Raw genomic sequence first — 17,743 nt, 5'->3', positions numbered from 1 at the left:
ACTTGACTTTGACCTCGACATTGACAGCACACCCTAGCCGCTCTCTCTCCGACGCTTATATTGATATTTATTGCATGTTCTTTTATTATTGCATGTTCTTTTCGTGTAGAGTTCTGTCACTTATTACATAACTCAGTCAGTATTACTTAACTGCTGAAATTCATTTAATTTTTCATTTAATTTTACTTTTCATTTAATTTTATTTTTCACTCATACAAAATAATAAAACTAAATTGCACCACTTTAACTTTAACTTCATAATCTTTATAGCAACTTAGCAGACGCACAGGCACAGCCTATGTCTGCTAATTCCAGAACTAATTAGATAGGAACAACCTTTTACGCATGTATACAGGGTGATTGATATAAGTGTGCCAGCCGTTTTATTCGAAAACTATAAGAGATATAAAAAAAAGTTAAATAGTAAGTGCCTTGGATGTTTTATTTAAAAAATTGTAGTCAAGTCAAAAAAATTATTTTAGCCGCCATTTTTCCAATATGGCCGCCAACTTTGATTTTTCTTATGGAACACCCTGTATTTTATGATGTATTCTGGTAGAAAAAGTAATTTTAAGACGATTTTATTCTTGTAATTTTTTCCATAAACCAAACCGTTTCAAAGATAATAATGGTTTAAGTTGTGAAATTTTGAATGGTTTTCGAACAAAACAGCTGGCATGCTTGCTTAGGCCTTTATCGAAACTATTTCTCATGCAGAAATTTCAAAAGTTTAACCATTATTATCTTTGAAACGGTTAGGTTTATGAAAAAAATCACAAGAATAAAATCGTCTTAAAATTACTTTTTCTACCAGAATACATCATAAAATACAGGGTGTTCCATAAGAAAAATCAAAGTTGGCGGCCATATTGGAAAAATGGCGGCTAAAATAATTTTTTTGACTTGACTACAATTTTTAAAATAAAAAATCCAAGGCACTTACCATTTAACTTTTTTTGATATCACTTATAGTTTTCTAATAAAACGGCTGGCACACTTATATCAATCACCCTGTATAGTTAATTAGTTATAGTTAGTTAGTTTAGTTTTGCATAAAGCCCTTTTTTCTTTTGTACATTTGGTTGTGTAATTTTTATATATGTGGTGGAATAAATTCATAATTCATTCATTCATTCATTCATTCATTCATTCATTCATTCATTCATTCAACACCAAGGCTGCATATGTTACCATTGGCTTGGTTATGATATCCAAGGTCCAGTACATTAGACTGGGGCTCAAGCCCCATTTCTTGCCAAATGTTTTACTACAGGCTCCGAAGGATCCTGTGCCTTTTGAAAGGACATAGTTAAGGTGCCTGTTCCAGGTCAGTTTCTAGTTGAGAAAGACTTCTCAGGGTTTTCAGGCTATGTTATTTGCTTACCGGATATTATGTTTTTTTAGAAATGCCAGAACAGTGAAATTAGCTTGTAAAGTACCAAATTTTAAGGGGGTAAAAACGTACTGCAAATAAATGAACACCGGAACTTACCTGATTTTTATCCACAATAGCCTACTCCTAGGCCTATGTGTTGGCCATAGCTTGGGCTATGGGCCAAAGAACGTAAGCCTATTTATAATCACAATGAAGTACATACACACACTCACACAACGTATTTATCGTTAATAGCACTGCATTTTACCAAATAAAGTTAAACCGAGCGATTTTACAAGTATTTAACGCCGACAACCACATAACCCCAAACTGGTGTTTGTTTGTTGACAGACGACAGACGAAACTAGACCGGCTCAACAGTTGAATATTTGATCACCTGTACTATATTTGAATATTTGATCAGTAGTACTTAGGTTCGCCGCTTGAGCGCATAAGCCTCGACCGGACTGGAATGAAGGATTTTGCTGGGAGACTAAATTATTCGTTAACTAGATTTTTAAACCTCTAAATTTAATAACTTAAAATTTCGCCGACTTGATTCCAGACCCGCCAGTTCCTGCCAGCCAGTGACTAGCGTTGGCTATTTTTCGGTTTGTTTTGAATCAATTATCAATTAGCTAAGAAATTACATTTGTTCTGTTCGTTTAACGAATAATTATTACGTACGTTTATTTTAGTTAATTTGTCGTTTAGTATCTTGAGACTTATCGACCGAGTTCTAAACCCCGTCTTTGGCGGGTGAAAGAATCAAGACTGGGAGTAAGCTGAGTTGAAAAACAATCAGCTACGAAAATTAATATTAAATTTATCTTAAATCATCTCACGATCAATCCTCCGTTTAGTTATATTAATTAGGCTCCGACGAAGCTGTAGGAATTGATTTTTACATTATATTCTATTTTCTAACATCTTTAGCCAAATAGTTTAAGGTTTAATACAAGTATTTATATCAGATTGGGTAAGATTGAATACTCGTCAGTCCTACAGAGTCAACCTAAAAGCTATGCAAAATTCTCCACAACACGTCAACAAAGGTGGTGATGATATAGCTCCAATTGAGCGTCTGCAGGATTTCTGAGCGCTTCTAGAGCTCTGAGCCTTCGATAAAATGTTTATAAATTGATCAGTTAAAGCCGTGACAACTTCGTATCGACCCCTGGATTTTTCTCGGCTCCTTCTGAGCACTCCGGGGAAGAAATTTGAGTGTGGCTGGTTCTAGGGGTAGGCCTAGCCTGAATTAGGTGAATACTAGATTATTCCCCCCTAGAATTTTGCGTCACAAGCTGAACGTGAGCAACAATTAATAAAGTGGGAATGAGCTATTTCGCGTACTGTTTAAACAAGTGTGGAAATGTTGCAGTGGTAGGAAAAAATGTATGATTAATAAATCACTACATAGTTATTGTTCGGACCAATGCCCGTGTTTGACTTTAACTGACTTTATTTTAAACATACACTTAAGTGGACTGTATTATCTGACTTGCTTTGGTGACTTATTTGGGGCTAGACATGAAGAACAATACATACATTTGAAACAATTGGTTTATTAAGGCTTTCACTCATCACAGTTAACATGAATTGTAGTTTACTTTTACCTAGAAATTAAGTGTACCTTTTATCTTACAGTAATATTTAACTTTATTTAGCTTTATTAGTTTAAATCTGGCCAGATGCATTTATTTCCCCAATACTTAAAAGTGGTTAAATGGACTTGGAGGAAGGAAGGGAAGTGGCCACATAATGTCTGTTGAAGTTACTGATGCTAATAATGTTCACTTATGATGTTGGAGTGATCTTACCCACTTTCGAAGATCTTTACATCTTTATAGGAAGTTATTAAAGAAAATAATTACTTGAAGCACTACATATTTACATTTACTTTAAACCAATACTTAGAAACTTTAACACTGCACCAAACAAAACCCTAGACATGTTGCTTGTCTGAAAACTTTTCCAGAAGAGAGAAAGTAGATAAGATCACCCACTCCACCAAAGTTCAGGCTTTGCCCACCAGAGTTCAGCACCAATCAAACACAAAACACTGCATTACTTAGTTCACTCACTTTCCACCAGAGTAAGGAGATTGGAGGGAAATAAGGATGGCCCAAACATCCCCCCACCCAAAATGAATATTTTAAAACAAACACATAAAAACATTGAAGCTTAATCTTGAAAAGGCAATAGACATAGTTTATTCACAGGACGAGTGAAGGTTCCACTAGCAGTCTTTATCTGCGCCACCCAAACGGTTCCATCTGTGCCAGGATACACTTCGAGGACTCGGCCAATGGACCATGATGTTGGAGGAAGGTTCTTGGCTGGAAGAAGTATCATCTTCCCTGGAGTGAGGTTTGGAATGGTAGTATCCCACTTCGGGCGATGCATGAGGGTGTGAATGTATTCTCGAGACCATCTCTGCCAAAAATCCTGAACACTTCGGGAGATAAGCTGCCATCTCGATCGAAAGTCTATGGGTTGATTTGACAGATCCTCTTCAGGGCGACTTAAGAGTAGAGGAGCACCCACAAGAAAATGTCCTGGAGTCAAATAATCAAACCCATCGGAAGGGCTGGATGACACTGGACACAAAGGACGGGAATTCATGATAGCTTCTATTTTCGCTAATAGAGTTGAATATTCTTCAAATGTTAAGGGACGATCTCCGATTACTCGTTTGAGGTGATGTTTCATTGATTTTACTGCGGCTTCCCAGGAACCACCAAAATTTGGAGCTGATGGAGGGTTGAACTGCCAATTGATGTGACGCTCTTCACAGTAGGACTTGATTTGGTCATTACCCTGTAGTAATCCATCTCTAAGTTCTTTCAGTTCTCTGGCTGCACCCACAAAGTTTGTACCTAAATCACTATACATAGTAGCTGGCACCCCTCTCCTTGAAATACATCTGTCCAAGGATGACAAAAAGGCTGCAGTAGAGAGATCACTGACTATATCTATATAAACAGCTCGAGTACATAGACAAACATAACTACCCAACATTTATAGGTTTTAGCATTTCTCCTTCTACTCTCTTTACACACAAAAGGACCCGCTAAATCTACACCAGTGTTGACAAAAGCTCTTGTCATCTTAAATCTACAGCTAGGAACATCTGACATGAGTGGTTCTAACGGTTTAGCTCTAAACCTATAACAATTCATACACTTAAATACAATACTTCTTAAAAGATAACGTATTCCAGGAATCCAAAACTTTCTTTGAATAAGCGATTGCATTAATTGTGCTCCTCCATGTAAGGTCAACTTATGATAGTATAAGCAAATCAACTCCGCTAATCTACTCTTTCTGTGAATCAAATAAGGATGTTTCCTGGCACTTGAGACAGGAGCTTGAGCTAGGCGACCCCCCACCATTAGCAAACCCTCTTTACATTCAAAAGGAGTCAAATGTTGTACATATCCTTTAATAGGTTTATTACTCTTAATACTGTTAATTTCTGAGGAGTAGTATTTGCCTTGTGTGAATCTAATAAGTACCTTTAAAGAATTGCTTAGTTCTAAATGAGTGAGCTCTCCAAACCTTCTTTTATTTACACTTGCTTTAACATTAGACACAAATCGCATAACATAACCTAAAACATGTTGGACCTTTGTCAGCGAAGAACATGATTGCAATAATGATTCTATAATACAATCATTATTTTTATCGGGGATCTCCTGAGTGACGAAACTACTTTATTCCCTTTTTGTTTCTGGAATGGGATTAACACATTGATAATCACTACGAGGCCACTGACTAATATCAAACTTTAGGAAGTTTGGTCCATGCCACCAAAGGTTATGATCAACTAACTGGGTAGGTAGTAACCCTCTTGAAGCAGCATCAGCTGGATTGGTTTTTCCAGGAACATGTTTCCACATAGAAGGAGGTAAAACTTCTAGAATTTCAACAACTCTGTTACATACATAGGTTTTAAGTTGATGGGGTGGTGTATGTAACCATGACAGAACCGTACTGCTATCAGTATAACATATGGTATCATAAGTGGGCAAATTGGATAGAAAGTCATTCAATGACCTTATTAGCCTGGACAGAAGCAAAGCACCATTTAATTCCAACCGAGGAATTGTCACCGGTTTGAGTGGAACAACCTTACTTTTAGATTTGAGTAGGTTAACATTTACTTGATTGTCAGAAGACTTTACCCTAAGGTAAACACATGCTCCGTAACCCTTTTCACTTGCATCACAGAAGCCTATCACCGAGATTTGGTCTGGGTCCCTGAAACTTATATACCTGGGTATTCGGATCTTTTCTATTTCCTCCAGCTGAGAAAAAAATTCCAGCCATAACTGAGCCAAGGGAGCAGGGAGATTTTCGTCCCAATCAATGCCAGCAAGCCAAAGCCTTTGAATGAAATACTTTATCCAAAACGTAACAGGAGTGAGATAACCATTTATGTCATAAATGCGCGCGACTTGTGACAACACACCTCTTTTCGTAGTTACTGGATTTTCATTGGACAACTTGTAACAAAATACATCGGATGTAGGGTCCCATAGAAAACCTAAAAGTTTAATGCAATGGGATGATTCAAAGGATACAAAAACATTTTGTTCTTCATCAGGAATGTGTGATAACACATTTGGACTGTTACTAGCATACTTTCTGAGTGAAAATCCTCCTTTACTTAGCAAATTAGTTACTTCATGGTACAACTGAACAGCTTCCTGTTCTGTATTAACTGCACATACCATGTCATCAATATACATGTTGGACGTGAGGGCCTTTGAGGCAACTGGGTAGCTGTCCCCTTCATCCGCAATTAACTGTTTTATTGTTCGTTGAGCTAGAAAAGGACTACAGGTTAATCCAAAAGGCAGAGTTGTAAGTTCCCATTCTGTAATAGGTTGACTAGAATCATTTCGCCACAATAAATGTGTGTACTTAGTGTCATTAGGATTAAGACCTATACATCTGTACATCTGTTTGATATCACCTATTAGAGCTATGGGGTTCATTCGAAAATATAACAAGATCTGAGATATATCAGATTGTAATTTAGGACCTGATAATAGAAAATCATTTAATGATTTGCCCGTATTACTTTTTTCACTAGCATTGAAGACCACTCGCACTTGTGTAGTTGTACTTTCCTTGACAACAGCATGATGAGTTAATAGATAATCTACTCTTGTAGTGGCAGGACGCATATGCCCTTGTGTTACATAGTCTTCTAAATTAGCATTGTACTGGTTTTGGAAATCAGGAAATTTTGCCATTCTTCTTTCTAAGCTAAGAAGGCGTTTATGAGCTACCTGTCTTGTGGATCCTAAATCATCTGGAGGTACAGCTCCCTTGAATGGAAGAGAAACTTGATATCTCCCATTACTATCACGAGTGGTGGTTTCTCTGAAAACCTTTTCACAGAAAACATCATTATCATCTGTGGGAACTACATGAGTGGGTTCTTCAGACTCCCAAAATCTTCTTAACATATCATCAAGGGATGGTGTTTGGGTAAACATGGTTTGAGCGACAGAAGAGTTTTGAACAATGGGAATTTTACCAAAAATTATAAATCCAAAAATGGTATCTAAAGCTGCTGGAGAACCTTTGATATGCACCAAACTCTCGGAGAGTATGTCGGAGTAATGTTGAACACCTAAGAGGACATCAATCGATCCAGGTTTATCGAATTCGGGATCAGCTAGTTGTATATTACCAAACCTGTTGTGTATACTTGGGTCTAGCTTGGTTTTTGGCATGTTAGATGATATAGTTGGCAAAACTATAGCTTCTACTGACAGAATGGGGTCTTCCCTATGGAGCGGAACAATGGAGCAAGATACACAACCCCGATTATTAGAGAATGAAGATGATCCAACACCTACCACATCAACTGAGTACCTTTTGCGGGGTAATCGTAAAGTTTGTGCTAGGGACTCTGTAATAAATGATGACTCACTGGCAGGATCAACAACCATACGACATTTCACCCAGTCACCTGTAGAGGACATAACTCGAGCTTGGACTGTACCTAACAACCCAGTTGTACTTTGTTTGTGTGCTTGTGATTTCACATGACAATTTAATGCATTAGTGGATGGCTCGTTACTTCCAGGAACTTGAGTAGGGAGGGTTTTACTGGTTTCAGTGCTACATTGTGGTATTTGTGGTGTGTCACGGTGCAACAAGGAGTGATAGTTTTTGTTTTTACATGTTCGACAACTGAACTTACTTCTACAGTTAGCACGTGGGTGTGGCCCTAAACAAGCATAACACAGCTTCAAATTATTTGCTGTCTCGAGTCTTTGTGTAGGAGACATTGCAATGAACCTTTCACAGGAACTTACTTTATGTGTATCCTGATTTTTACACAATGGACACTTAACCTTATCATTGTACATTTCTACCCCTTTGGTTTGAGGTGTGCTACCTTTTGGTTCTTGAGCGTTAGACATAAAAGACTTAGTAGTTGAACTTTGTTTGATACTTTTATTGGATTTTCCACTTTGGGGAGAGTAGTTGGGGTTTGTATTTGGCTTACTTACATTGGGGGCCTGCACCAAGGAGGCAACTTTATACTGCTCATATACAAACAATGATGAGTCCTTAAAAGTAGGAAATCCTTATGAGAATTCTTATCTTCGAATAAACGCTTAGTGTCAGGATCAAGAACATTCATGGCTAAATTGAATACAACGAAATCAGCTAAATCAGGAATTTTCAAAGCTTTCAGGGATTCATACTGAACGCAAAATACATCTATAAACTGTCTTAAGTTGTTAGAAGAACCATTCATGAATGGTTTAAACTGAAGTAGTTTATTCAGATAGTGTGTACCCACTAACCTCTTATCTGTATACCTTTCTACTAGCTTATCATATGCTGCTTGATAATTCTCCTCATTAAAATCAAAGTGATCAATAACTGATAGAGCAGGTACCTCTAAATATGATTTCAAAAAAGAAAACTTTTGTATAGGAGCTAACTCGGTTTCATGCACAAGTGTATCAAATAAAGACCTAAAAGCTGGGAACTTTTCCAAATCACCTTTGAACTTTGGAATGTCAATTGGGGGTAATTTTGGCCTCAGTTGTTTTACATCATGAGTAATAGGAAGTACAACATCTTTTTTTCGATTATCTAGAATCAACTGACTTTGAGCAACAACGTTATAATACAAATCCTCATATGCATCAGAGGTACTTTCAATGGTCACTGCAGACTCTATTATTAAATTTAATCTTGCTAACTTATCTTGAATTTCATTGAATAACGTATAATCACTTTCAACCTTTTGTGCTCTCGCAATAAATACATTTTCATTTTCTGGTAACTTCTTAATTAAATCATAAGTAGTTTGTAGTTTACGAAATAATCTCTCACGCTTCTCAACACAAGCCTTACTTTCTAACTCCTCTTTAGTACCCATCTTAATTAAATCTATAAATCAATAATTTTATAGTTTGAAAGACAAAACCACTTAAATAAGTTGATTTATTTACAAATAACAATTTATTTATATATTAATTCTTCTTTTCTTTTCATGAAAATTAAAAGAGAAATTTACAGGGAAATGCATGAGCATTAGCAACCTTGAATGAACAATAGCTTGATAAGCTTATCTCTCCCAGACATGAAAGACACTATTGAATTTTGTACAAATAAATAAACCCTTTAAAGTCACCAAACTTATTTATTTATTAATATAACTTATCCTGGCTCCGACAGGACCAAATGTTCGGACCAATGCCCGTGTTTGACTTTAACTGACTTTATTTTAAACATACACTTAAGTGGACTGTATTATCTGACTTGCTTTGGTGACTTATTTGGGGCTAGACATGAAGAACAATACATACATTTGAAACAATTGGTTTATTAAGGCTTTCACTCATCACAGTTAACATGAATTGTAGTTTACTTTTACCTAGAAATTAAGTGTACCTTTTATCTAACAGTAATATTTAACTTTATTTAGCTTCATTAGTTTAAATCTGGCCAGATGCATTTATTTCCCCAATACTTAAAAGTGGTTAAATGGACTTGGAGGAAGGAAGGGAAGTGGCCACATAATGTCTGTTGAAGTTACTGATGCTAATAATGTTCACTTATGATGTTGGAGTGATCTTACCCACTTTCGAAGATCTTTACATCTTTATAGGAAGTTATTAAAGAAAATAATTACTTGAAGCACTACATATTTACATTTACTTTAAACCAATACTTAGAAACTTTAACACTGCACCAAACAAAACCCTAGACATGTTGCTTGTCTGAAAACTTTTCCAGAAGAGAGAAAGTAGATAAGATCACCCACTCCACCAAAGTTCAGGCTTTGCCCACCAGAGTTCAGCACCAATCAAACACAAAACACTGCATTACTTAGTTCACTCACTTTCCACCAGAGTAAGGAGATTGGAGGGAAATAAGGATGGCCCAAACAGTTATACTAAGTGTAGAAGAATAAATAATACATATTTTTTATGGTTTTTTTATGTTAAAGCCATAGAATTTTTAAATATATGTTTCATAATTTATTAGTGAAACAAGTTTAGCTGCAATAATACCTGTAGCAACATAAACCTAAGACAAAGGAAATGGTCATTAATTTGGCTTAGGCTAAAATATATGTGGGTGGTAATTTAATCTATTTCTAACCGAAAATCACCCACAACCAATTAAACCTAGACCTAGATGCAATAAAATTTGTAATGCACATCATTGATAAGATTATCCACATTTGACAGGAATTGAAAAAGTCAGCTGCCTGGAAAACTCAGGTGGAAGTGTACAAAAAGCAAATAGCAGAACTTCATAGCAAATACAACGAAGAAACTAAACGAGCAGACAAATGTGAATTTGACTACAAAAAGACAAATGAGCAACTAAAAGCCGTCACAAGAGAAAAAGAGGTGAGATAATATTCTGCAATTTCAATTTGTAACTAAACTGTACGTAGTATCCGAGTGTTTGTAGTAGTCGTGATGAAATCCAAACAGTGTTAGCAATTTGGCAAGTTTGTATACAATTACACTACACTATACAGGGTGTCCCACGAGAGGTGTCTCAAATTGGTTACGGAAAAACGGCTGAACCTACAAGGATGAAATAAAATTATTTTCCACTAAATCGACCCCAAGGAATAACGTAAAAATATTTTAAACTTTTTTACGTTACAGAGTGTGCCAAAAACTGAGGGTCACTAGTTCGAATCTCGGAATTTTACAATGCAAACATATGCTGTGTTATACATCATTTTAAAGGTATTTAATAGAAAAGCATTTTGGCGAAAACAGAAATTAATTTTCTTTTTCCATTTCAAAATGGCGGCAGTTAAAAAAAATATCTATATTTTTTTAATATTATGGGTTTTTTATACCAATGTACTTAGTTAGCCCTTCTCCGGTTGAATTTTTTTACTTGTTATGAAATTAGCTTTACTCTGATATGCTACAAGTAAAAGTTTTTTTGAAACGACAAAAATTAAAAAAATAAATATTTTTGAAAATTTGCAAATGCTCATTGTTCAAAATAAAAAAAAAAAACATATGTCAAAAGGCACATCATTTTATAGGTTTTTTTTTTAATTTTGAACAACTTTGTAATTTACACTTACTTCGTATCTCTTTTAGTTTTTGTGTAAATAACAAAAATCCTAATTTTCCTTTATCAAATGCATGTTATTTGAGATTAACACTAATGGCCCCATTTCAGAAAAAAAATGTTGAGTATTAAAAAAAATATTGATTTTTTCCAAAAAAACTGCCGCCATTTTGAAACAAAAAAAGATTATTAATTTATGTTTTCACCAAAATGTTTTTCTATTAATTACCTTTAAAATGATGTATAACATTTGAAAATTCCGAGATTTTAACTAGTGACCCACAGTTTTTGGCACACCCTGTATCGGAAAAAAACGTTTAAAATATTTTTAAGTTATTCTTTGGGGTTGATTTAGTGGGAAATAATTTTATTTCATCCTTGTATGTTAAGCCGTTTTTCGGTAATCAATTTGAGACACCTCTCGTGGGACACCCTGTATTTAAGTGATTGGTCTATATAGAACAATAAAGCTAGAAAACAAGCACTTCATGGTTTGGTGAGTCATTGGCTCAGTTGGTAGGGAAACGGACTACTTTGTGTGTTCGCTTCCTGGTGCCCGCAACTTAATTTTATAAGCACAGATTATTTGCACTTTTCAGACTCACCCCTTACAATGCAAGATTAAAAGAGGCTTCTAACATCATTAGGAAATGAACATAATCATGCCAAGAAAAAAGTGTTGTCATATGAATGCAATTTAAAATTTTTTCCTGAAATTATAAATATAAAAACCCATCATAAGCTTTTTAATTTTAATTTTTATTTTTTTGCAGAGCCTAATGAGTGAACGAGACCTTCTAAAAGAGACAAATGAAGAGTTACGTTGTTGTCAACTGCAGCAACGAAATGACAATGCTGCGTCAGTGAATCAGTTACAAGACAACATCATCTCACAGGCTGAGCTTAAGTAAGTCAAACTATTAGAAAATTGACTATATTATATTAAAATCCTACTAATCCGGCACATTCAGTACCGTACTCTGGCACCGGTCTTGTGATTTTGGCATTTTTTCCACTGAAACCTTCATAGCACTTTTGGCAGAGATTTTGATTTTGAGCAATCAGCTAAGTTAAAAAGCTGAGATACATGTTTCTGATGATGGCATCATAATTTTGAAAAACAAAAATAACAGTTACAACTACTGAGCCGATTGAGGAAGGTAAAGCCTCCATTTTTGTTAAATTACAGCTCAGGGGCTAAAATCATGGATTTTAAATCATTAAAAATCAATTGTATTTAAAAATCAATCATCCAGCCATAAAAAAAAAAATTATGTTAAAAAAAAAACAACAAAAAAACAACTGTTTATCACCATGGACTGCTGGTCTGGACAGTGGATGGTGATCCAAAGACAGTAAAGTACCGTTCCGGTATAAGTCGCATAGGCAATCCAGCATTGACTAAAGTCTAGTCTCTAACCAGCTATGTCTGGCTTATCTGGCCATGACCCTACCACTGAGCTACCATGTTCCGGTATAAGTCACAAAGGCAATCCAGCATTGACTGCAGTCTGGTCTCTAGCCAGCTATGTCTGGCTTATCTGGCCATGACCCTACCACTGAGCTACCATGTTCCGGTATAAGTCACAAAGGCAATCCAGCATTGACTGCAGTCTGGTCTCTAGCCAGCTATGTCTGGCTTATCTGGCCATGACCCTACCACTGAGCTACCATGTTCCGGTATAAGTCACAAAGGCAATCCAGCATTGACTGCAGTCTGGTCTCTAGCCAGCTATGTCTGGCTTATCTGGCCATGACCCTACCACTGAGCTACCATGTTCCGGTATAAGTCACAAAGGCAATCCAGCATTGACTGCAGTCTGGTCTCTAGCCAGCTATGTCTGGCTTATCTGGCCATGACCCTACCACTGAGCTACCATGTTCCGGTATAAGTCACAAAGGCAATCCAGCGTTGACTGCAGTCTGGTCTCTAACCAGCTATGTCTGGCTTATCTGGCCATGACCCTACCACTGAGCTACCATGTTCCGGTATAAGTCACAAAGGCAATCCAGCATTGACTGCAGTCTGGTCTCTAGCCAGCTATGTCTGGCTTATCTGGCCATGACCCTACCACTGAGCTACCATGTTCCGGTATAAGTCACAAAGGCAATCCAGCGTTGACTGCAGTCTGGTCTCTAACCAGCTATGTCTGGCTTATCTGGCCATGACCCTACCACTGAGCTACCATGTTCCGGTATAAGTCACAAAGGCAATCCAGCATTGACTGCAGTCTGGTCTCTAGCCAGCTATGTCTGGCTTATCTGGCCATGACCCTACCACTGAGCTACCATGTTCCGGTATAAGTCACAAAGGCAATCCAGCGTTGACTGCAGTCTGGTCTCTAACCAGCTATGTCTGGCTTATCTGGCCATGACCCTACCACTGAGCTACCATGTTCCGGTATAAGTCACAAAGGCAATCCAGCATTGACTGCAGTCTGGTCTCTAGCCAGCTATGTCTGGCTTATCTGGCCATGACCCTACCACTGAGCTACCATGTTCCGGTATAAGTCACAAAGGCAATCCAGCATTGACTGCAGTCTGGTCTCTAGCCAGCTATGTCTGGCTTATCTGGCCATGACCCTACCACTGAGCTACCATGTTCCGGTATAAGTCACAAAGGCAATCCAGCGTTGACTGCAGTCTGGTCTCTAACCAGCTATGTCTGGCTTATCTGGCCATGACCCTACCATTGAGCTACCATGTTCCGGTATAAGTCACATACGCAATCCAGCATTGACTGCAGTCTGGTCTCTAACCAGCTATGTCTGGCTTATCTGGCCATGACCCTACCACTGAGCTACCATGTTCCGGTATAAGTCACAAAGGCAATCCAGCGTTGACTGAAGTCTGGTATCTAACCAGCTATGTCTGGCTTATCTGGCCATGACCCTACCACTGAGCTACCATGTTCCGGTATAAGTCACAAAGGCAATCTAGCGTTGACTGAAGTCTGGTATCTAACCAGCTATGTCTGGCTTATCAGTCCAAGACCCTACCACTGAGCTACCATGTTCTGGTATAAGTCACATAGGCAATCCAGCATTGACTGCAGTCTGGTCTCTAACCAGCTATGTCTGGCTTATCTGGCCATGACCCTACCATTGAGCTACCATGTTCCGGTATAAGTCACATAAGCAATCCAGCATTGACTGCAGTCTGGTCTCTAACCAGCTATGTCTGGCTTATCTGGCCATGACCCTACCACTCAGGGGCGTCGTCTTAAGGGGGGGTAGGGGGGGGAGCCTCCCCCCCCGTAGAATCTGGGAAAGAGAAAAGTTGGGAATTTCTTTGCCATGAGTTGGGACAGTTGGGAAGTCAGATACAAGAAAAATATATATTTAAACTAAACAAAATTTAAATATTGGCGAAAATCCATCAAAGATGAAAATGTCTTTGACTTGGACAAATAAACTTGACACTTCTTTGATTTCATTTAACTTCGATTAAACAAAGCTAAACCATGGCTAAACACGCCTTATTTTAAGAAATCAATAATCAATTAGCGTTATAGCTTGTTGGAATTTCGTTTACGAGAAATTTTGTTCCTTATTATTGTGGACGTATGTTGGCTACCTTGATCCTGTCCTGTGTTGATGATTCTGAATGATTCGTCTGCGAGACTGCGAGTTTGAATTTTGAAAGTGCAAGCGATGTAGCTCTTCTGTTCAATTATGTTGTTTGTTAGTGTTTACAAGAAATTCAAAAATATTTTTCACGTCACTCACATGAAATATATTTTATACCTTTTTTTGTGGTATTTGGATCAGACTAACTAACCGGAGTACTTGCTAATAAGCAGATTAAAATAACATTAAAGATAGGTTTTGTGTATCGCTATTACCTTTAAAACTCTTATTTTTTAATAACCTAAATGAAATATTTATTCTCTGAATATATTTAAAAAATCTACACAAGTTATTTATCATTCCTATAAGGATTTACAAAAATGAATCAACTAATCACTCTGAAACAGATCTACGTGGATAAAACATAACCTAAAATTTGATTTTTGACTTTCACTCGTTTGATTTTTGTCTAAGTTCTAGTTTTTGAAGATGAAGGTTAACATTTTTATTGTATGTATAAGTTTATCAACAACCAAGTTGAACGTTTTTATTTTATACGAGTCTTATTTTAGGTTTATTCTTTTCTAGACTAGAATAATATTATTCACAGCACTGATATTAATATTTCATCATTACAAACTTGTTTAGGCCTACCCTAGTTGTAAGTTTTATGAAAGTTAAAACGTTGATTTTAACTTTTAAAAGTATTTTAATTTCATTATTTTGTAATAAAATATTTTTTCTATACTAATTTGTACTAGGCTTATTTTATATCCCTAAAATTTTACACTGCTGCGTCTGCTACCACAATGGTTTGTAACGTTTTTTTTTTTGATTTGAAACATTACTTGTTCAAGTTTTTTGAAGTCATAAAATTTCATTATGAATTGGTAGAAGTTTTAGAAATTGAGTAATTTTGTATATATGTAAAACTAGCTATGTTTTGTTAATGCAAGTTTATAAATACTGAATTGAGTGTGACTGCTGTGTAGTATAATAATTTGTAGATTTTTAAAAATAGTACAGAAATTGATTTCTAAAAAAAAATAGTTGGGAAATCTATGTTAAGCAGTTGGGAAATTTGAGGCTTCTCCCCCCCTGGAATTTAGCCAAGCAACACCACTGCTACCACTGAGCTACCTTGTTCCGGTATATATGTCTCATAAGCAATCCAGCGTTGACTGCAGTCTGGTCTCTAACCAGCTATGCCTGGCTTATCTGGCCATGACCCTACCACTGAGCTACCATGTTCCGGTATAAGTCACAAAGGCAATCCAGCATTGACTGCAGTCTGGTCTCTAACCAGCTATGTCTGGCTTATCTGGCCATGACCCTACCATTGAGCTACCATGTTCCGGTATAAGTCACATAGGCAATCCAGCATTGACTGCAGTCTGGTCTCTAACCAGCTATGTCTGGCTTATCTGGCCATGACCCTACCACTGAACTAATGTTCGATTAATTACTTATAGCCCCTTTGCCTCTATGTTATAACAGTATTTCTGCCGTGTTGAGAATAATAGTTGTTTGAAGACAGTGCTGAGTAATCTGGCCAAAATCTCAGACATGATAGACAAACTATTCAGCTAATTGTTCACTGTACACTGATTACTAATTCAAAAATGTTAACTGTTTTGTACTAGGCCTAACAAAAATATATTTAAAAATTAATTAGTTTAGACATGCAACAGTGTTTAGTCTAAGGATAGTTTTTATTTGTGGTTATTGTTCTCTTGAGTCATCAGTGTTTATTTAGAGTGGTATCAATCTTGATATATCATCAGTCAAATAAACAATTGCTATCTTGATAAGAAATCTGGGCTAACATAAAAATCCATGACTAAACTATTAATATGGCTTGTGTTGAGACCGACTTGTCATCTTTCTAATACTGATTTATCAAACTCATCAGTTTTGAAGTTAACCTCATGTGTCTTTGTTGGAAATAGTCAGTGTAGAGTGTTGTTTTAAAACAAAAGAGGTAAAATGGCCAGGATTAAAATATATGTCCAAAGGATGTAATAATGTTAAGATTCTTATACAAATTAAACCTTAAAAATTGTTAATAGGTTATCTACTAAATTTACCATTTAGTGAGCCGGTGGCTCAGTCGGTAGCGTCGCGGACTTCGGGCCCAAGGCAGCGATGTCGTGGGTTCGGATCCTGGTCACTGCTACTAAAATTTATCAGTACAGTTCACCTTTGTACTGTACCGGCTCACTCCTTGCTTTGCTGTAAATGTTCCACACACGGGCGGTTAGTCTATGTGGACAGATAAATGCAAGGTTAAAAGAGGCCGCCAACCTCTTAAAAAAAAGGACTTTTTTCTTGAATTATATTGTGCATCTATACTGTTTATATCTGTTACAATATTTTTATATCTTTTGGGGTTATTGTTTTTCTAATCTGTCTTTGTACTGACTTGATTATTTTTAGACAAAAAGTTGTGATGCTGGAACATAAATTACGTTTAAGCCAGCAGACCTCCGAAGATGAAAAGTTGTCAGTGGTCCAATCTTTACTAGATGACGCCCAACAACAAATTAATCAGCTAAGGCTAGAAAATAGGTAAGATTAATAAGATATATGTGTACAATACGGGTAGGGGTTTGCGGGTCTGTCCAACAGTTGGCTTGAGAGGCCGGGTCAGGCCAGAAATAAATTTCGGCCCGCAGACCTCTGAATAGGGGTAGGCCCTAATTATTATCCATGTAGGTGATCACTGGTGTGGTAATGAGACTAGGTACTGTTTATTGTTGTGCATGAATAAACACTCAATTGAGATTTGCAACATTATTATTATTATTTTTAATTAAATAATTTCTTGATCAGCATTGTATGTGTTATTAAATTTACGGAAGGTAAATAAAAAGATATACGTCTTATAACACTTAAAACATATATTTACGCTTATACTGTTTGCCATTTCTTATACCATACCATTTCTTATACTGTAGAAATGGTAAGTGGTGATAGATTTTGATTGGACACTCCAATCGAATCATCATCAGACCCAATAAGCGAAGCGAATGCAGTATAAGCGTAAATATATGTTTTAAGTGTTATAAGACATATCTTTTATTTACCTTCCGTATTATTTATTCAAAAAGTTTTAAGTTAAAAGTAATTTAAGGAAATAGGAATTATGAGTTTTTTTTAGCTTTGGCTATATATTTATCAAATAGCCCTTTATATTAAATCAAAT

The 17,743-nt window shown here is 36.5% G+C and overlaps 1 protein-coding gene across 2 annotated transcripts in view; it reads left to right on the top strand.

Annotated features, from left to right (window-relative positions):
- Positions 1 to 17,743, top strand: part of LOC129005577 (protein Hook homolog 3-like) — a 74,129-nt gene that overhangs the window by 37,352 nt on the left and 19,034 nt on the right. For both annotated transcript variants that reach the window (XM_054434489.1, XM_054434488.1), the window contains exons 9-11: positions 10,114 to 10,278; positions 11,743 to 11,876; positions 16,975 to 17,106. In XM_054434489.1, coding sequence (XP_054290464.1) covers positions 10,114 to 10,278; positions 11,743 to 11,876; positions 16,975 to 17,106 — 431 coding nt within the window. The remainder of the gene's footprint in view (positions 1 to 10,113; positions 10,279 to 11,742; positions 11,877 to 16,974; positions 17,107 to 17,743) is intronic.

This window comes from Macrosteles quadrilineatus, unplaced genomic scaffold (genome assembly GCF_028750875.1).
Source record: "Macrosteles quadrilineatus isolate MER2022 unplaced genomic scaffold, UCM_ALF_1.0 Scaffold_24__1_contigs__length_1734639, whole genome shotgun sequence".
Lineage (NCBI taxonomy): Eukaryota > Metazoa > Arthropoda > Insecta > Hemiptera > Cicadellidae > Macrosteles > Macrosteles quadrilineatus.
The sequence above is the reverse complement of the archived record's forward strand: the minus strand, read 5'-3'. Positions and strand labels throughout refer to the sequence as shown.